Consider the following 21,012-nt stretch of genomic DNA (forward strand, 5'->3'; position numbering starts at 1 on the left):
TTCACAGCAAATATCACAGAATTTAGTATATGAATGGAGTCAGCGTCTCATAACCCTTGAATTTTGGAGGGTCAAATATCTACTGATTGTAACTCCAAGCTCCCCAAAGATTTGACATGTCTTGGCACAGTATTTTTGTAGGTGTTGATAATATTAAATTAATGAAATTAAACAAATAAGATGCTATCTGAAGCAGTGATATACCCCAGAAAAGAAGGGGCACAAAATGCCTCAAAGCATTCTTACCAAATGTACGTGAAAGGGGTACAGCTGGCATTCGTACAGAGGCACCATTAAAACTGAAGGGCATCGTTTTAGGATTGGACCAAGTCGTTTATTTTGGGGGAAGTCTTAAGCAGAATCTACCCGTTTGTGGGGTTTAAAGAGTTTGGTTCACTTATTTACTTTGGATTTTTGTGTTCACTTTCATCCCCTTTTGTACTTCCTTGGACAAAATCCAAACAGGCAGAGTAACTACAGAAAAGCTGTTCTCACCACAGGGAAATAATGTATTATGCTAATTCCAATTAAAGGAAATTTCTTAAACTGCAAATATAGCCTTCAAGAGAGAAATGAAAAGTGTGGAAATTAACATTCTTGCCAGATTTCCAGCTCAGTTCTGCATACTCAGGGGGTTTGGGTCAGGCTCAGATAAGCATCCAAAATTTGGGGATGTTTATCCAAACCTTATTTCTGAACCTTCTAAGTTCACTCCTGACTAATCATAATGGAGTTAGTGGTAGCAGGATATGAATGTACAACGTTTAGCTTAGAAATTGGCAGCTCCTCATCATTTCACAGCTAGGAGCCTTTGACCAAATATCAACTCTGCTAACCAAAACAAAATAAAATAATGCCTTGACTTGGTCTCCAGCCATACCACCTTGTGCTACAGCCCTGGAAGATCTTCCAAGCAGGGCTGGGCCAAGGCAGGCTTTGGCTGGGGGACCTCCCGGGAAAATATTGATGTTACTGGAAGCATCCCTTGTGATTCAGGAGGTGACACCTTCCCCGGGTCGGTGTTGAACCTGCGTAACTGTTATGTGTACGGAGGTGTTCTTTCAGATTCGGGAAATTTCAGAGGGCTGGTGGGTCATTAAAGATCTTTTCTGAAAGGCTCAGATGTTAACTCCATGTTCACCTGAAACGCTAATGCAATAACCAACTCCATTACATGGCCAACGAGTTCCCAGCTGGAGGTGGTACTCCTCACTTCACTGGCTCCCTGCTCCATCCTCTGCTGTTTGCCTCTTCAGTCATGAAGGATGTGAGCTCCCTGTAGAGTTTAATGTCGAAAGTGTTTGGAATATTTTTTCAATTAAATGAGTGGAAGACGACTGAGGGTCATGAATTAGCTCCTGAAGAAGCAGGCTTTTTTCTCTGTTGTCGCTGCTTTTGCCACCTTCGCTTTAAACATAGGAGAGGGGAGCTGCATCTTGCTGCCCTGCTGTGTAGGCACCTCCCAATTTATTGTACGCTTTACCATAATGTAGCAAGCCATAATATTAGCTAAGGAGATGCCATAGATCTATCCTCTGTGGATATCAGCCTTCAAAACACCACCAGGCTACCCCCCCAGCCACTCACCTATCTTTTTTCCCCCATACATTTCATTTTAGTAAAGGGGTGTCACTCTAAGTAGCTGTATCTGATTTTTATTCTGGCATTGAAATTCATGCCAGAAATAAATCCATCCAAGTGCAAATTCTTCCCAAGTAAAAAAGCACTGAAATGTTCAGTGAAGCTATACCAGGAATGAATTTGACCACATGAACTTGGATTGCAGGTACATACTCGATCAACTAAAATCCCTTCAGGTTTGCTTAGACTTACCTCTGAATTACAGATATTAAATCTGAAGGATTGTAATAGAAGACATCCCATTGAAACTTCAATTTTAAAGAAAAAAAAAATCGGTCAATTGAGAGTAACAACAGACGTCATAAAAACACATTAAGAAATGTTCAAAATTTATTTGAATATAGTCCTTATGGCTACAGAAAATACTAGGATTTTTAAAAGTTCAATGATTACTCATTCGTGATATTTTGTGAAATACATTTTATAAAACATTGCTTATACTCTTGCCATTTCTCTTGCATCTTCTTCCTGAAATCAGCAGAAATAATTGCTTACTTTCTACCAGACCAGTAGCATAGATGTACAACTGCAGAAGATTTTTAGAGTAGCAATATGACAGTTTAAACTAAGCACCTGTTTCCATCTAATGTAGATTTGGCAAGATGCAAGCTTCAATGTAGCTTATGCCACTCAGATGTCAATTTTTTCTTCATTAGGCCAATATATTAGCAAACTACACCACGCTCTGCAATTCGCATCAATCTCCCACCACATTTGCTCTTTTTTTTTTTTTTGTAGTTGCCTTCTCCTTCCAAGGGAAATGAGCAACTCTTCATACGTTGCTTTTTTCTCTTCCCAGCATGAATTGACGCATAGCTCCTGTTTGGATTTGAAGTGGGTATTCAGGTTGGAAAGTGGATTTTGCGTGTACGCGTCTGGGTGTGCGCTATAGCATCGATGCCCCGTAGCAGCTGCATCACGAGCATTTTGGCATCCTGCAGGATGGAAGCTTGTGGCGGGTCACTGCCCGATACATTCAGTAATTATTGCCATCAGTGTCATTGAGAGGTCTGTAACGATATGACTAAGGACATTTAGAAGGAACGGAGAAAAGATCTGAACTGCCTGATGCTTGTAGAAATGGTTCTTGGGCGTCATAGTTGTAGCTGGTTTTGGTTGCAGAAAAAGCAGAAAAACTGTTCCAAACGGTTGTGAAGACGTGATGGGCTTCCGTATTTTCAGGGAGAAAAATCGGAAAATCATGTAACATATGACTGTTGATAACTGCAAGAGGAACAAATGCTTTCCATCCCAAAACACGTTGTACCATTAGTGTTTCAACAGCTCCTGTTTAGACATTAAAAAGAAGACATTTTTTATTATGATTTTTTCAGCAATGTAGAAAAAAGCAAGCAGGAGCGTATGGTTGCTTAACCTTCCTTCTTGTTTCCTTTTACTTTAAGTTCTTGAAAGGTTGTAAAATAGAGAAATAAAAAAGCCACTGAAGTGTAGTTTTGTTAACTTTATCTTCTGAACGTTAAACATTGTTTCAAATTTCTTACGGTACATAAAATGTTTTGCCTTGCTGTATCATGTGTACAGAACTTCAAAAAGTAAATGAGACAGCTCAGAAAATGTAATGGATGTGTAATAACAGCTCTTTAGATCTCTTGTTTTTAGCATAGCATCTTTTTGTTCCTGAAGGTGCTTTTAACATGATATCTAAAGCTATTTATGAAGTCATTTATTTTTGCATGGTGATAGGTCTTATTTTGTAATTAGCCCATGCTTTCTATCTTGCTGTAGTGTGAGCCCCCCTGAAATGTTGTTTAGTCTTCGTCAACCCTTTTTGTTTTCCTTCCAGAAGGCATTCACCCTAATAACTTCCATTTCACGGATGCAGTACATCCTAGCTCCCTTTGGCACCTTCTGCAAAAACATTTTGAAATCGTTGCATTGGAACAGAGTTCAGTTCTTTTTGTTGGGCATTTTCAACATAAAGAAGTTTTCCTGTTTGCTTTAAGTTCATTCATCACAAGAATTTCAGCTGATGTTTTTTAACCACTTTTGCTCCACATCCTGTTACCGCGGGCCGCAGCAGTGCTGCGTAAGGGCTGTCAGCGGGAATGCAGCATGCCAGCGGCAGGCACATCGGTAGAGACCGAGTTTGCCCCATCTAGCTGGAGCTTTAGGCAGAACTGAATTGCTAAATCATGACTTAGTCTATTTGGGGCATCTCTAGTGAGTCCAGACACAATTTATTCTGATGCAAACTGGTGTGAGCTCAGCGGGAACGGCGGCTTCGCTAACGCTCTCTGATCCACTATCATTTGCGTATATGCAATCCAGTGAAGTTAACAGGATTTCCCCGATGCGCTTGCCAGCAGTAGCAATGGCATTGGTTTCCTCTAGTATGTCAAGCAGGTCGCTGTTAATCAGTCACCGTCGGGCTTTTCGTGCCAGCTACTCTGCTCATTCTGCTGCTGTATGCGGGAGCAGCTGCAGCGGGGAAGGTCTTCAGGTGCCAGCATGGGTCCCAAAAAGCTCCAGCGGTAAAAAGAACAAATTTTAATATTCAGTGCAAAATTTTGTCCACTCCATATCTTCATAAGCCAGCACAGAGGGAAGTTTGAAGGCACGGCCACTAAGTGAGAAATACCCACCTGCGTTGTCTGCACTCAGTCCCTTGGGGTGGCAAAGCCTCCTTGGAAAGTTGCGGGGTGGCTCCAGATCCAGCAGGGACAGCGGGGTTGTGGCATTAACGAAGGAGGTTTACGAACTTTATCCTCATGTACTAACGACCCTGGGTATCCTGTGGCAGCTCTTTGCACACAAAAGTCCTCGGGACGCGGCCAAGCATGTGCCCACCGAAATTGTGTGCAGGGGCCAAAGGGGGTGGTTGCAGTGGGACCCTGCTCGAGTGGCCTGGAAGTGCTGGAAAGCTTGGAAGCAAAGGTACAGAGAAGAGCTTGATAAATAAGATGATGTGAAACTGAATCACTGCATAGAGATGAATCAAAATTATAAAATCAATAGGTATTGATCTGTATATATCACACAAATAACTGTGCCTGAAGAGGTGCCCAGATTTAACATGCTGATTATACGGCAGTCAGTAGAAATAACTTGAGATCTGAAGAGCTATTACATCTTGGTTGTTCAGTTCCGCAGCTGAGGCTGATAATATCTTAGTTGAAGTCTCTTTTAAATTTTTTCCTGCTTGAAGTTCTTGGTAACAAGTATATTTAATCAACAAACCAAAACCGAAGAACAGATTTTTGGCTTACAAAATACTCTTGAGCCATCCAAAACTGGAGTCCAAACACTACAAATTCTTCTAAAAATACACACCTTTCATTTTAACTTCCATTTGCTTTTACTACTGGCCTCGCTCATGCAAGCCAAGGTCCCTGCACTTCAGATATGTCTGCTGGCCACTTGGCTACTGACAGGAGTTGCAATGAATCACCTAGAACAACATCATCTGTGGTCACCAAACCCTTCGTGAGGCTGGTTGGAAATCAGGACGGCAAAGTCTTTGTTATATCCCATTCATATATATCCCATTTATATCTTATTCTTTTTGTACCCTTTAAACTGGTGGAGCTGTACTGTATCAAAAGGAATAAGAATTTACTGGAGTTTTGGGGTTTCTGGTCAGTCTTTGCACCTGGTGTTGACCTTCCTCCCTCTTTCCCATCAGTAGATGTGTTAACGGAGGAAGGATGTGCTTAACTCTCAGTGTGGTGAGTAGCTGTCATTATTATTGCTTTCTTCAAGATTATCATGGTGTTCTTTGTCCCCATATTTTGCCTGCTAAACTCAGGGTAAATATAAACCTAATAGATGTGTAAAAAGGCTTCAGATCGGTTACTTGTCATACATGGGCAAGCATAGTCTGAAACTGCTGCAGAATTACTTCCCATCTTTATTCATGGATTGATAATGTTCATTTTCCTTTGCTGGATTAGATTTGCTGAGTAGATTTCTGGGCATATAAATGATATTTTGGAATGAAACCCTCACATTTTATAAATGATTCAAGCCAATTCAGTTTCTTCTTTCTGTAGAAGTATTTCCTGGTCCACAACAACCTCAATCTAAACCTACTGTTTTCTGTTTGAGACAAAATTCATGCGTTAACTTAGAGAATTAAATAAGAATTAAGTAATTCTGAAGTGCTAATGAGCACTCACAACTCCCACTTTCATCTTTTATAGCATTGTTAAATATACCACAAGCACTAGGGAAAATTGTGGTCATTCATATTGTGACATATATTCGTACTTTATCGCCCAAGCTGACAGATTTCCTTCGTGCAATACACGACTGGTTTGAGCTTCAGTTCCCAGTGCCTGGCAGGAGAGCTGCTATCTTCAGTTTATTTCTGGAGGTGTCACAAATATTACATTAAAATGACAAGATGCACAAACATCTGGCACACCCTGCGATTCCTGCAAGTTCCCAGAGGCACCATGCTTTGGTTTGATCCAGGCCTTGTCCAGGGCTGCAGCCCTGATGTGTTCCAGCACGCCAAGTGCCAGCACCGTGCCCCAGCCCCCCGGTCCTGGAGCTGAAGGCAGTGGGGGGATCTAGGACTGGCTTTTGTCTGGAGATGGAGCAGTTCCTCCATCTACAGCCCTGGGGCAGCCTGGGTCTTGTCTGAGCGTCCTGTCCGATCCTGGGACTACACAGCAATTTTGGGTGGAAATTGCACTCTTGTCTGGGCTTGATCAATACTTTTGGCCACCAGTTCAGCTCCGAGGTAGCCAGCTGTCTTATGTCAGTGCTGTCTTCAGCATTTTGAGCTGCTGGTGCTTCCCTGGCGAATATGTGACCACCTTCCCAGGCCCTGATCTCACTGTAACTCCTTGAAAAGCCAACAGAGATGACTAGCTTCCTCAGTCGATACATCCTACGATAGCTCCCTTAACCTCAGTGAATCTCCTGCTTTGCCCCATGTGAGGATCTGGCCTGAAGGATGCACAGGGAAGAGTTTTGTAAAGGGCAAGAAATGATCTTAAGTGCCATATTTACTATACTGGATTCTCAGCAATACAGACCGTACAGTCTCCAAAATCCTTCCTGGCGGAAAGACATCTATTCTTAACATATTGTGTAATTTTGCTTCTACGGACCCAAAAAATTGCAACCTATCTTGAGCGCCTGCCCATGCCCTGCTGCTTTTTGCAGTCACTTAGTGAGGTTTAGCAGCGGCCGGTGTTGTGGTTGGGGCAGTCTCTCCCCAGCTCTGCCTGGTGGGGATCATGATCCATCTTATGTTCTGCGCTTGCATGATTGCTAGGTGACTCCTAGCAACAAGACTTGACATCATGAACTCCTTTTCACATTTCTTCCACAAAAGTCGAAGGCAGAGTTTTATGTATCCTCCCCAAAACTGCTTCTATAGGAGGAGCTTTCATTTATGGTACCAATCAGCACAATGTGCTTATGTTCAAAGATCTGTTCCAAAGCATCAACTGTTCATTTCCAAAGCTAAAATATTTTCCTAGCTAGAAAAGGGCGATAAAGTACAATTTCTGCTACAGATGAGCCATATTAAAGTATGCAGAGCTGTTTTAACTGGCAGACACCAAGCAGACTCCCCCTATTTATCCATGAGGAGCTGTGAACACCAGCAGGCAGATAGGAGTTTCTGTTCATTGCAGTCAAAGGAAAGAAGTAAAAAGCAACTTCTCGGTGAATGAAAGTTATGGGAAAATATTGCACAAGGTTCCTTCCCAGCCCGCCACCGATTTTCTCCATGAGCAAATCTCCATATTCCATCTGTCAAAACAAAATGATCATCTTCCCATCCACTTTTTATCCCGTCCATGCCAACTGTAAGGTTTTCAGGGCAGAGACTCGTGTTTATTATTTTTCTACCCACAAAGGGTCCCAGTTTCAAGTGGGGCCTCTAGGTGCTGCTGTAATACTAATAATACTAATACTCATAATTCTGCTAGGGGCAAATTTAGCCCAACATTTTAGGCTTAAATAAGTTATATGGAAAAATGGTTATAAAACAGTATCCATCCTCCTTCAAATTCTGCAGGTCATTTTGCATCTGCAAAACTCAGTTCATGGATTGATATGCATCTTATATATTGTATCTTGGGAATGTTTTCTCTATGAATCTCACACAAAATCTGTAGCATGACTTGTGGATAAAAAAGCCATAGGAAAAAAATGCCTGAAGCTGTACCACTTACCTCCCTCCTCCTTCACATGCACACATGCCCAAATGCTTTTTTTTCACCCCCCTTTGTTTTATCAGTATGGTGCTAAACTACAAAGTTTGAAATTTCTTCAGCAAATAAGGGATGCATGCCAGAACACAAGTGCCCCAAGGGATCTGAGTCTTAGGGGAAAAAAACCTTAATTTCCAAGTTTATAGGTAGCAGCACTTTCTTGAAATTGGAAAATGTTCAACTCATTTATGAAAGAAATCTGCCACACGGATATGCTGATGTTCACAGCTATTTCATTAATAACCCTTTGTGATCAATGGGTTATAGGACAGGTTTATTTTGACACCTGTATCAAATACACTCTGCCTCCCCCCCCGAGATTTTCCCGGTAAGCAAATTCTCCTTGTTGTGCAAAATCTCTTTAGTGCAAACCAGGTAGCTCTCAGAGTAAGATTTTTCACAATTAATCAGGCACCTTTACCCATGTGTGACTAATTTATGTGGAGCAGCACTTCAAATGCACGCCCAGGCAGGCTGCTGTGCACGCACAGGGCCAGTTAAGCATTTACTGGTCAGGACCCTGGTTTGCACACCCAAGGTGGGTGCACACGAATAGCTCTGCCTGCCAATGGTGGGGAACCTGACCCGCTCACATGGCACCTACGGTCCAAATACTTTACGACTTAATCCCAGGGAGATTGCTTGAGCACAGGATAAGGATCAACCTTGCATGTTCCTCCACCGGCTGAATAAATTAGCATTCCTGAATTTCAGTCATCGGATTTCTCTACCAAGCATGACTCGAACTGTTGACGGGGATTTTAACCTATTTATAGTTTCATAACAAGCCCATAACAAAGAATTCTCCCTCTCCTACCTACATGTAAATAGTATCTAACACTACTGTTAGGGCTTGGCAGGGCAGCAATGTTTCCGAGGCAGCGTGGATCCTTAGCCTGCCTTTAGCAGGGTATCTCTCCACTCGTAGGCAAGCGCCTTGCAATAGGAGGAGGATTGATCGTCGCTATTAGAGCCCTCGCTTTCCTCCACAACCTTCTCTTCCCAGAGATGATGAGTTAATTCAGCTGGAACAATGTTAGTTCATCAAGTTTTGTGGTTTATCTGAAAATCGAATTGCAGTAATTTCATATGCCAGCTGACTTAATGCCCGTTTAGTTCAGGTTTTAGACAACTCCGGTCGATGATCACAACGGGTTTAATACGAAATGTAGGTGGGATGAAATTGTAACACCGATGCTTTCAGGCAGGTTTTTCTTCCCCGCTGTGGGAGCTGGTTTTGTTGGCTGTCTGCACGTGTGTTTCTGCGTGTAGGATGTGTATGCGCCTCTTCTGAACCTCCGCTAGAACCATCCACACATGTACATTTAAAATAGCAAATGGAAACCTGAAAATTTTAAAATGAGTGTTTGACTTTTTATTGGGTGATAAATTGCTTCTTACTCTTATAAAGTCCACAGGTGTTTATGTCCACTCTTGTACGCCTAGTTAAAACTTTGGCTACAATAGGAATGCTTTGAAAATAGCCAGTCACTCCTAAAATTGATTATTAAAATAGAATTACCTGTTATGCATCACATTAATTCTTGTAGTGTAAAGTTCTGTTGCTTAACCCTTCCAATCCCTTTTGGCCTGGCATTTTCCCTGCTTTGGTATTTTCTTTTCCATCCTTTTGGTTTGCAAATTTGGTTGTCAGACTCTGGATAGTGCCGAGACCAGAACGGTGCCCCAGGGCTTGCTGCCACACACCCTTCCTGTGAGGCTCTTCCTGATGCCACGAGGGGCTCTGGGGCTGGAAAAGGTCTTCCAAAGTAGGCCCTCAGACTACCTGGCAAATGAGAAGGCTTGAAAATTAAAAATTTGAAAGAAGTGAAGAGTTAATGGATCCCTGTTGAATTCTTATGCATGTACATACAAAGGAAGTCTCCAAAAGCCTTCTACTGTGCTTTCTACCTCCCAGGTACGGTGCCTTCTCAGGGAGTGTTTTTTAGAGTTCTTCCATTTTTAGAGCAGCTTCTGCAAAAAAGTTTTGTTTCCAGGCAGAGAAGCAGCGGCTACATCAGGCAGGAGCCTCTGGCCACCCCACGTACAGCCTCCGTCTGCAGAGTCCCCCTGCTCGATCTCCGGATGAGCAAATTGTGGGAAGCAGGAGCGGGCACAAACCCGACACAGATCTATTCAGCTCTATTTCAGCAAGGATGAATGAGAGAGTGCTAAAAAATCCCCAAATCAGACTTTTTTTGGTCATGTTGGTAGGTTTTAGAGGGCCATGCTCAAAATCTTTTATTCTTTGGGTGGTTAAGAGAGAAAAGAGCCCTTCCAGGCTGCCCAGCACACGAGGAGAGATGCAGAATAAGGGCATCGCCAATGGAGTTTCCCAGATTCTCCAGAATTTTGGCTTTCTTTCAAAACACGAGAAAGGTAAAGCACAGGAAAACACAGCTTCTAGGTGGACAGGAGGCCAGCACCCACATCAATCAGCCGCTGCCTTAAATTGCCCTGTCTCTAGTAGGTGTTAAAACGAGCTAACTAATGCGGGTTTCTCCCCGACTTTTATCTTAGCACACATTCATGCCAAACTCGCCCGGCGGGGACTGTCTCGCCCTGCGGGTGCAGTAACCCTGAGCGCGAGAAGGGCCTGGGCGGGATTTGGAGGCTTCCAGACTCTTCTGTAATGGAAGTAATGAACACTACGAAGAAAAACAGCGACAGTCCTCAGCATCCAGCGCCAGAGCACATGCCTTGGCAGGGAAACCTGGGGGAAGATTTGGAGGAGGAAAACGAGGCGATTTCTCCCGGTGGAACTCCTTTTCTGCTGTCTGTGCAAGGAGCAGGGGGTGGACAAGCAGCACAGCATCCCCTGGCATCGTGTTTTGGGGTTGGCTGCGAGGGCCATGGTTTGTTTGCAATAAGGCGTTATAACGTCTCTTCCTGCTGTGAGGAAGGGCAGTTTCTACAGGGTTTCCAAGCCTTCCTCCCCAAGGCAGGAGCAAATTCACCCAGGCAGCTGGATACTAGTCACTGACCCATTTTACATCTTCCTTATTGATGGAGAAGGTAAATCTGCTGCGATTTCCCGTCTCCTGGTATGCAGTAATGCCCAAGATCCGAAAAGATTCAGGCTCGAACCCCCGCGGCACAGCTCGGTGCCTGCCAGAAAACTCCTTCCCACCAGGCAGCCCCTGCTCAGGAAGTTTCCTCTCATCAGTCAGCCGTGACGGCACCCACACCTGCAGGGAGACCCTCACCGGCGGGATGCGATGGAGCCGCTGGCACACGTGGGTGCCCGGACGTGGCGGTGCCTGCCCCGGTGCTCGGCACACCAGCGGGTTTGCATGTGTGAGATCTTCTGGGCAGTACATGAGGGCACTGGGTCTGCTGGGACCCCGCTCCCACCAGGATAATGGGAGATGAGAAAGCGGGGTTGGGCTGTCAAGCTCAGATCTGGGTGAGAAGGAACGTGCTATTTTCGAGCACGGATTTTAATAGGAGAGAAAAAGTGGAGCCTTTCTGCTCAATACTTGGGCAGTTGTTTGGCTTCTGCCAGTAGCAGCATCGCGGCTGCTCCAGACCATAAGAGAGGGTGCAAGTGGGCAGCAGCACCCATGGGAGCGCGGGGACGGCTTCACCCATACCTGGGCCCTACCAGCGCTGGGGCAGCACTCGTGTGCGCCTGCCGTGCATCTGCTCCGTGTGGGTGCCGTGCATGCCGTGCCGTATGTATTTATTTATTCCAGCAATAAAGCACCATGCCGGGGCGGGGGGTGGGGGGGTCACGCAGCAGTAAGAGGAGAGCGGACCTAAACATGTGCTGCCTCTGTGCACGGCTGGGGGCTGCGTGTGCTCTGCAGTTCCCTGAGCACAGCCCCGTCTCCACAGGAGTTGCAGAGGTCCTTCAACTTTTTTATCGCCTGCACATGCACCACTCTAATTTTTTTGCAACTACATGGAGCCGTTTATTTTTTTTCCCCAAAAGCACTCGGTATTTTCGGTGGGGAGTGTGTGTCTTTTCTGCACACTCCTCATTTCAGACTGGTAAATGCCCCTCGCGGCCTGGCTATGGGGGGGTGGACAGCCTGGCTGGGTGTCCCCGCCGCAGCTGGAGGTTTCGGGCTTCACGCCCTGCAGCTGCCGAAAGGGGAGCCCCTCCGCTGGTGGGGTGAGCCCCGGGGGTCCCTGGAGTCCCGTGCTGCCCTGGGGAAGGGGGTGCTGGGTGCAGCAGAGTGCTGTTCCCCCGACGTCCCGCAGCCGGGCTGGGGGGGAGGAAACCCACCCTCCAGCAGTGCTGGCAAAGCCAGCCTGACCCGAGCAAATGAAAATAATCAAAAGTAATTAGAAGCGTGCTGGACTGCTCCTCGGAGATCTGTGTGAGAGAATAAACATGCTGGAGCCCTCCGAGCCACTGCAAAGGCCCATGTCTGAGCTGTTAGGTGCCCTGACCTTGTCCACATAAAGACGTGATTTATGAAGTGCAGGGCACAGCAGCAGGGCTTCTGTCTTCTCCAGAAGAACCAAATTACTGAGGTGGAGATTAACATGCTTTCAGTTGGGCCCATTTCCAGACCAAGGGAAATTTTTTATTTACATTTTTTTACCTTTAATTTCCTCCTCCTCTCCCTCACTCGAAAACTGCCTTTTGGCCGGGAGGGACGAGCCCGGCAGCGTGTGAGGGCAGGAGAGGCGGCTGGGACAGGGCACCGGCACGGGGGGCTGCGGTAGCACCGTGATGCCCATCACCACCACTCCTTCGTGCGAGGGCTGGAAGAGGTCCGGCTCTTCCCCCTGAAATAAGCAGCAACACTTGTGTTTTTGCTTGATTTTATTTTTTTTTAAGTCGATATCCGCAACACAGGAGAGGAGGAATTAACAGGCAGAAATTGTGTCGCCTTTCCTGCTTGTCGCTGTTTTCCCAGGTCTGTCCCAGAGTGTTTGGATATGTCGGAGGGCAGTTGTTTTCTGCGTGTTTGTTTTGCTTTGCTTTTCCTTTCTCCCTCCCGCTTGATACACTCGCCCGGTGTTTTAAACACTCACCGCAGTGTTAGTCAGGATGCTCAATGTTGTGTTTAGTCACCTTGAGAAATATAACATTAAACCCCACTTAAAAACGCGGTTATGAAGTGGCTTGCTCTATAAACGTAAGGATAATACTAAGCCTAATATGAACATTTACGGTATTTTAAAAAAATCACCAGCGACTTGTCTGATTTTTTACCATTGTCCTCGGCAGCGTTTGTCCACAGGAAGCCCATTAAAAGTGGACAGTGCAGTTATTTCATCTGGCTTTGGCTGAGCTGCTTTGCTTTGCTTTAATGATGTGCTGGAATGCACGATGCCCATAGGGTCTCCATTATGAGAACTTTTACTTCTGGGACGACCATGAAGTTAAAGGCTTAAAAGAGGCATCAGTTTACAGCCTGGTGGGAATTACTAGCAGACTCGAGTACTAACTCCTTACTGCCTCCACTAATATAGCGACTTATTTTAAATAAACAATTGCAAAAGGGACCCTGTGGAAATATTTGGGCCTCTTGAAGCGCCTACCAAACCGTCCAAGGGGAGAGAGAAAAGGCTTACAGATACGTTTAAAAGATTCTTGCTTGAAAGAAGGAAAATATATGTGTGTGCAGCTCCAACGTCCCCTTACATGACCGGCGGCGAGGCGAGGCTCGACCACCCCCCCCCCGCCTCCCGCGCTGCCCAGCGCCTCTCGCCGCGCCCCGCCACGAACCCCTCCGGCTCGGGGGCATGTGCCTTCCTCCCCCTCCTCCTCCTCCTCCTCCTCCTTCTCTTCCTCCTCCTCCTCCGGCCGCCCTCCCCTCCACCCGGCTGGGGTACAACCGAGCCGCCGGGAGCGGTGCATGAAGGGGAATTACCAGAAATGGGGGGGGGGGGTTTCCCCCCAAAAACGGACAGCGGCGGGCCCGCAGCTGTGCACCGCCCGCCCTTGCTCCGGCCCCGGCCCCGGCCCCGGCCCCGGCCCCGCTCCGGGCGCGTCCCGCGGCGGCCCCGGCCCGTGTCCCGGCGGCGAGCGCCACCTAGCGGCCGCGGGCGGCCCCTTGGCGGCGACAGCAGCCCGGTGCCGGCCGGCCCCGCTTTGCCGGTACCGGGAGGCCCTTTTGTTTATCCACCGGCGTTTCCTCCCTTTGTGGCAAAGCCGGTTGGGGGGGGGGGGGGGGGGGGGGGCTCCGGCTCCTATCGGGGCCTCTGATCAGGCCTATGGGCTCGAGCAATCAGTTTCCCAGATTACTTGTATTTAATACACAATGCATCATAAAACAAATCCCTCATCCTGACAGGAAGAAAATAGAACAGCTCATAGCTCGAGCCGGTCCAATTTATGGCTAAATTAAAAAAAAAAAAAAAAAGAGAGAGAGAGAGAAAAAAAATAATAATAAGGGGAAAAAAAGCTCCAACAATGGGCGAGCGGAGGGAGGGCAGGAAATCAATGGTCCGGCAAACCGGGCGGGCGGCGCGGTTCTCAGGCCCGGGTGCTATGGGAATCTCCCACCGGGTTTTTTGAGGTTATTGACAAAGGATTTTTTTTATTTTTATTTTTTTTCCTGTCCTACCTACCACTACTGCGTGCGGGTTGTTTTTTTTTTTTCACCTTCTCTCTCCCCTCCCCGCCTCGAACAATAGCTATTATCTGAAATAACAGTTCAATGTCACAGATAACAGGCCGCTGAGACGAATTAATCATCATCTCTTGTCACCCGGCTTCTCGCCCTCCCCCTGCCCTCCTTCCCCGGCCCCCTCTCCGGCCCCCCGGGAAAGAAAAATCGACTTTTAGTCTGAGAAATATATCTGCACTTAAAAAAAAAAAAAAAAAAGAAGAAAGTGGGTGGCACTTCTGGATCGTGCAATAAAAGATACAGTTCAGCCCTCTTTTTTTTTTTTCTTTTTCCCCCGCTCTCGTCCCCCAAAATACACATATATACGTGTATCTTGCCGTAGTTAGCCCGGACGGTGCTAAACTTTGCGGGCCGGTTTGGGGCTTTGCGTGGCGGTGGGATTTCGGGGCCGTTTGGCGAAGCCGGGAGAGCCCCGGAGCCGGCGGGGGCTGCGGCCGCCCCGCGGGTGGGAGCGGGCCCGGTCGCCGCCGCTGCCCCCGCCGGCAGGCAGAGCCCAGCCTCCCGCCGGCTCCATTCATGGGATTCGTTACCAAATAAATAAAGAAGAAAAAAAAAAAAAAAATCGTTTAGGAAGCGCCGGCACCAAACGGGGTCGCCGGGAAATTGGCCGGGGAAAAAAAAAAAAAGTTGCATTTCATTAAAAATGATTATTAATAACCACAGTGACGGCGATGACGAGAGTAACTCGGATAACGAGCCGGGCGCGCTGGCTCCTGGAGCGCCGGGAGAAGCCGTCGGGGCGAGCGCGGCGCGGCTCCACGGTCGCCGCAGTCCCGCTGCGGGGTCGCCGCGACGGCGCTCCCGGCTGCGGGGAGCGGGGGACGAGCGGCGGGGACGGGGACGGGGACGGGAACGGGAACGGCCGGCGTATAAATAGAGGCGAGCGGCGAGGGCCCGAGGCAGCGCGCACGGCCGCGGCAGCCCCCCGCCGGCCCCGGGCGGGGGATGCGGCCGGGGGGGGGGGGGGGGAAGGCCGCCCCCGCGGGCTGCCGGTGAGCCCCCGCGGCGGGGCCGCTCCTCCGCGACCTGGCGGTGACCCCCGGCCGCGGGGCCGCTGTCGCTTTAAGCGCGCCGGGAGCGCCGCTGCCGCCCGGGACGGGGGGGCCGTGGAGGGGGTGGGGGGGGCGGCCGCCGGCGCGGCCGGGGCTGCCCCGCTTTAAAGAGACAGTGCCCGAAAGGGGAGCGGCGGGCTGGCAGGACCCGACGGGGTGGGCGGGGAGGGGGGGGGGGGCGGGTAGGGCCGGGCCGGGCGCTGCCCGGGGGTGCGGCGGGGAAGAAGCGCCGCGGGCAGGCTGCGGGGGTGGGGAGGGGGAGAGCCGCCCGCCCGCCCGCCCACGCACGCACACTTTTCTCCCATCCCCGGCGGAGAAGTGAAAGAAGTTTGTTTTGTTGAGCGGTGTGCGGCGGGTTTTTTGTTGTTGTTGTTTTTCTTTTTTTTTTTTCTCCCCCCTTAAAGAGGGTTGTGTGGGTTTTGGGTTGGTTTTGGTTGTTTTTTTTTTTTTTTCCCCCTTTCCTTTACTCCCCCCTTCTCCCGATAACTTTCTTTGCACACACACACACACAACAAGCCAGCCGATAAGACCAGGAGGGGCCGAAAGGGGAAGGTGATGGCAAGCCGGCAGAAACCCGCCGAGCCCCGCCGCCGCTGAGCCCTCCGGGGCCGGCAGCCCCCTCCCGGCCTCCCCGCCCGGCGCTCCGGGCCCCCGCCGCCCCCCGACAAATGGTGGAGCGCGCCGCGCCCGCGCAGCGCCCGCCGCAGCCCCGGACCCCGACGGCCGCGGCCTCCGCCCGCGTTTGACGCCAAGATGTTGCTTCCAGCCGCCTGAAGGATATTTTTCCCTCTCCCCCCCCCCTCCCTGCCCCCGCAGGCTCCCGGCGACACAAGGTAAGAGCGGCGAGCGCGGCGGCGGCGCTGCCCACGGCCCCGCGGGACGGGGCCGCCCTGCCCCGTCGGTGCCCGCCGCGCCGCCGGCCCCCGGGCAGACCCTCCTCCACCGCCCCCGGGGGGTGGGGGGGTGGTGGGGGGGGTGAGGGCCCCCCCTCCCCTTCTTAGAGCAGAGAGGGGGTTGTTTTGAAAGGGAAAATTAAATGCCCACCTTCCAAAAAATAACCAGAGGTGCGGGCGGCGGGGCAGCGTGCGCGCCCGCGGGGGATGGAACTCGCCTTGCGCGGCCGCGGGGCGCTCGCGGCTCCGCTGGGCCCCGCCGGGATTTGGGGTGGCGGGGGTTTGGGCTTAGGTTTTTCCTCCTTTTTTTTTGGAGGGGGGGGTGGGGAACGCTCCTTGGGAGGAGAGGGGAAAGCCGGCTGTCGCGGGGCAGTGCTCCGCGGCCCCGGGCGGGCAACCACGCACTCGTCCCCCCTCGTCGTGTCGTGTCCTTCCCCCCCCCCGCCGCCCCCGCCGGGCCTGATCCTGGCACCCGGGGGGGCGGCGGGGCTGGGGGCGGTGACCCGGGCAGCGCCCGCCGTACCTGGGCTGCCCCCGGGCCCCGCCGCCCCCGCGGGGAGAGCAGCTTTCCGCGGGGCTCGTTTAATTAATGAACGTGAGCGGGCTTAGGCTATATTGTGAGCCCTTGATAGGAAACTTCCGTGGGTTTTCATTAACTAAATGATACACAATGCCGGGGTTCCCGTCCATTCAGCTCGGAGGCCAGAAGTGCTCTGGGGCTGGACGTGAATACAAACGTTTCCCATCGGGGAAACAACCTCCCTCTCCCTTTGCTTTTCGTTTGGGGCGTGTGTTTTCAGGTTTTTTTTTTTGTAATAAAATCGGGTGGTTTGCTGCCGGTGCCAAGCCGGAGAAGTTACAAATGTGGCAGTGAGCTCACTGGGATGCTGTGGAAAGTTTAGGATAGGCCGGTGGTAAAGCTTGCAAATAAATAATGATATTCAGTCATATGTAATGATTAGTAATTTGTCACAATATTAGAATAGAACATCCTCTTTAGCTTGTCCACAAGCAATCTCATTTTATTTGTTTATTGTCTGCATAATTGGAACCATTTATTGGTATGTATTGAATACTGCCATGTTTTGCATGAGTGTTTACATTGTTTTTCATTTATTTTCTTTAGTTTAGCATAGGGAGTTCTATTATTTGCTTCAATTAAGGGGAGTGATTTGAGTGTTGCACAGAAGGGCTGTTTGGGAAGCATAATATTAAAACAAGATAAATAACTCTGCCTACCAAATAAAGTTTGGTTCAGAGCAACAAATCCGAAAAGGCTAAGTGGGTGCTGCAAACAACGTAAATCCTGAAACAAAACAGAAACCTCAAATGAAGCCAACACCACCTATTTTAATAATTTTTGTTATATTCCCTGGCAGAATCATATTTAATTAAAATCATAATTTCAAACATAGTCACTGTTGAATGCATAGAAGATCAGATCCCTCTTAAATTAACATAGTGTTTCTTAGCAATAATTAGACAACGTCTTGATTACACGCAAACATTTGTCGAGACATTTTTCAGTACATTTTTTGTCCTTTTATTATTGTGTACGTATTCTGACCGTTCCTAAAAAAAAAACCAATCTCACTAGAAGAGTGTATTTCTGAATAAACGTACCTATATTATTATTATTGTCCGTTTGTTTATCTGGAAGCCTGTGATTTATGTTTTGATTAGTATGCCCAGACAGCGACAGAAAGATTTACTCTTTCATATTCTTCCTTTTAGATCTTGGATGAGTTTTGCAATGTGAAGTTCTGCATAGATGCCAGTCAACCAGATGTAGGAAACTGGCTCAAATATATCAAGTTTGCTGGATGCTACGATCAGCACAACCTTGTTGCATGTCAGATAAGTGATCAGGTATGTGGTGTTCACTTTCTGGACTTACTTTTTTAAGGAACTTTAAGGTGTCAATGGAAAAAAAAAAAAAACAGCAATTCACAACAGATTTTGGCCTGTTTGTTGTTATGGCAAAAGATAAGGCACAGATGTGAAATGCAGAATAGAATAATTTTGATTATGGGCTATAGATAATATGAATTTTCTATTTTTCTGCATTGTTGTTCAATTCATAAATAATTATTTTTTTAATGTTATACCTGATAAAAATTGGGTCCGCTTTCTTAGGAATACAAAGCCAGTATTTGCTGATTTTGAATTAGCATCATTTTCTGGCTCCTGTTCCAGTCCATTTGGATTGCTACGTTAAACCGATTGAGTTGATCAGAAGCTGTAGTGTGAAATTAATGGAAAGAGTGGAGGGGAAGACACAAAACTGATAATGCTACCAATGTAGTTGCATGTATGGGGCTTTGGATTTGAATGCACACGTGCATGAATGTTATTATGCCTTCCCGTACACTTTGCTGGAACTCGTAATACTTGTATGCTGAACCAGGATCTTCAGTGGTTTTCTTTTTCTTTTCATTTATTGCACTTAAATCCACTCTTTGTTGGGCTGAAACGTTATTTATCCTTGTGCGTTGGAAGAAAGGCTGGGATAGGCAGAGGAAGGACGCAATGAAGCATTTTGTTTTCAATTATACTGATAAGTTATTAGGCGTTTCTTAAATCAAGGTTCGCTTTAGTCTGTGGATAATACATGCCATTGTGAACTATTTTAATAGGTGAAGTTAGGTTAAGAAAGCTATACTTCTTTAAAGTAAAATATCTAAAATAGCAAAGCAATAACTGCTTGTGAATTCTTGTTTCCAATTTAAACTTTGCTACCTGCAACATAGGATTTGATTCATTTAATCAGTGTTTCGTTTTTCACCACTTAATTAACTGCATCAGATGAATGTTACAGATTATCTTTAGCTGATTTAATTGCCTTGACAGTATTGAAAGAAGAATCACAACCAGATACAAAGCTTCAATTAGAAATCTTTCTAATCAAATTCCTTACGTATAGGAAATGAATGTGAGACAGCCTGCTATTTCCAGCACAGCATTATGTATTTCACTCACGTGAGATAGTTGATGAAAACCGGTTTAAATAACTTTTTCAGAAACTATGAGAGAAGATTTTTTTGAATTTTCAACTTTTACAGTTTAGCCCTGAGCACATGTAACACAGAATGAGCCAGCCGACTGAGATATAATTTCTTTTTTATATAGCAGCTGGTTTAACTAAAGAAACCATAAAGATTATTAGTAAATGCAAAATACATTTTCCAAGTTGAAATATGCTTTACGCTGAAAAATGATAAATTCTCTCAGTGCAGAGCATTTATGGAACAGTGATACAACAAGGAAACTATATAGATTAATTGAAACAGCAAATTCAAATATTTTATGTTTAATAAGAGCTGGCATAGATAGGAAAGATTAGAAGTAGAATCACGTGCATTGGTCAAAGCAACTTACTGTCTTTGCGTCGGTATTGGTGATCTGCAAGTGAAAACACACGCTAGGCTGAAACATCAGCATCTACCTCTGCGACACAGACACGCACCAGCGTTTTGACGTTTTTGGAAGGAAAGTTATGGCGCTTTTAACTTTCCCTTTTTTTAGTGTTTACATTTCTGACATTTGGTAATGGTGGCTGTACTGCTGCCAATAATTTCTTTCATTCACTGGAGACTTGTTATTTATTTTGCACAGTATCGTGCTGTTCATAATTCCATATTTTTATAGCTTATTGTTGCTGAGATTTGCAAATTAAGAATTGGTTGTCTTTCAAGTAGCGTGTTGTGAGCTGGGCACTGTCAGCACGAGATTGTTGTTCATTTGGCCCTCTGGAAACGCTGCACATTTACCCACAAAATCGTACGCGTACTCCAACATTTTATGACCAGAGCCTAAAAAGTTAATGCTAAAAATGTGCTCTCGAATCTTAAAGCAAAAAAGCCTTTCTAACAGCTCCTCCTTCTGCTTTCTTCTGGCACAAGCTCACCAGAGGTAATATAAAATATAATAGGAAGGCAAACTGGGAAATGGACATTACATGGCCAAACGTGTGCGTGTACAAGGAGTGACAAATGCAAGTCAGGACTGAGCGTGCATATGTGCCTGTGTATAGACTGCGTGGGGCTGCCTTTGGGACACTCTGCCTCTGTAGCTCCTAGGAAAAAAGGGGGGAAAAAAGGAAAAAAAAGAAAAAAAAGGGGGGGATGGGGAAGGGAAAAAAAAAGAAAAAAAGGTGAAGCCCGAGGAAGTGTATCAGTGGTTGCAGCTAGAGCTGGAGGACAGGGGCGATGCAGCCCAGCTGGGACAGGAGGCCCCAGCTCAGCTGGAGGTGCAGCCAGTGCTGGGTGCAGGGGTGGGGGGGGGCACCCCGGTTCCCCCCGGTTCTCCCGGGAATAAGAAGCACCTCAGCAGCCCTCATAGCACGGGGAGCATCCCCACTGCGAGAGACACTGCTCGCTCCCGAGGCACAGACACTCGATCGGCAGTAATTGTTCACCTCTAATTGCTTCAACTCATCTGTAAAATTCACAAGCAAACATTGGGCTGTACCTGAAAAGGTAAAAGATCCTGCCAGCGCTTCCAGCCTCATGCTGCCCACAAGTTTATGCTACTAAATTCAAGCTTGACTGACAGACAGGTATGATTCCCAGACTGCTTGAGGCAGGATTTAGATGAATCTCGGGGCGACGTGTAATCTAGTTGCTCTAGTAAGCTCTACCTTCTG

General features: G+C 47.4%; 1 protein-coding gene across 3 annotated transcripts in view; it reads left to right on the top strand.

Moving 5' to 3' along the window:
• The window catches only part of MECOM (MDS1 and EVI1 complex locus), a 244,164-nt gene that overhangs the window by 177,440 nt on the left and 45,712 nt on the right, over positions 1-21,012 (top strand). For all 3 annotated transcript variants that reach the window (XM_050902463.1, XM_050902462.1, XM_050902464.1), the window contains exon 4: positions 18,102-18,236. In XM_050902463.1, coding sequence (XP_050758420.1) covers positions 18,102-18,236 — 135 coding nt within the window. The remainder of the gene's footprint in view (positions 1-18,101; positions 18,237-21,012) is intronic.

Source organism: Gymnogyps californianus, chromosome 10 (genome assembly GCF_018139145.2).
Source record: "Gymnogyps californianus isolate 813 chromosome 10, ASM1813914v2, whole genome shotgun sequence".
Taxonomy (NCBI): Eukaryota; Metazoa; Chordata; class Aves; order Accipitriformes; family Cathartidae; genus Gymnogyps; species Gymnogyps californianus.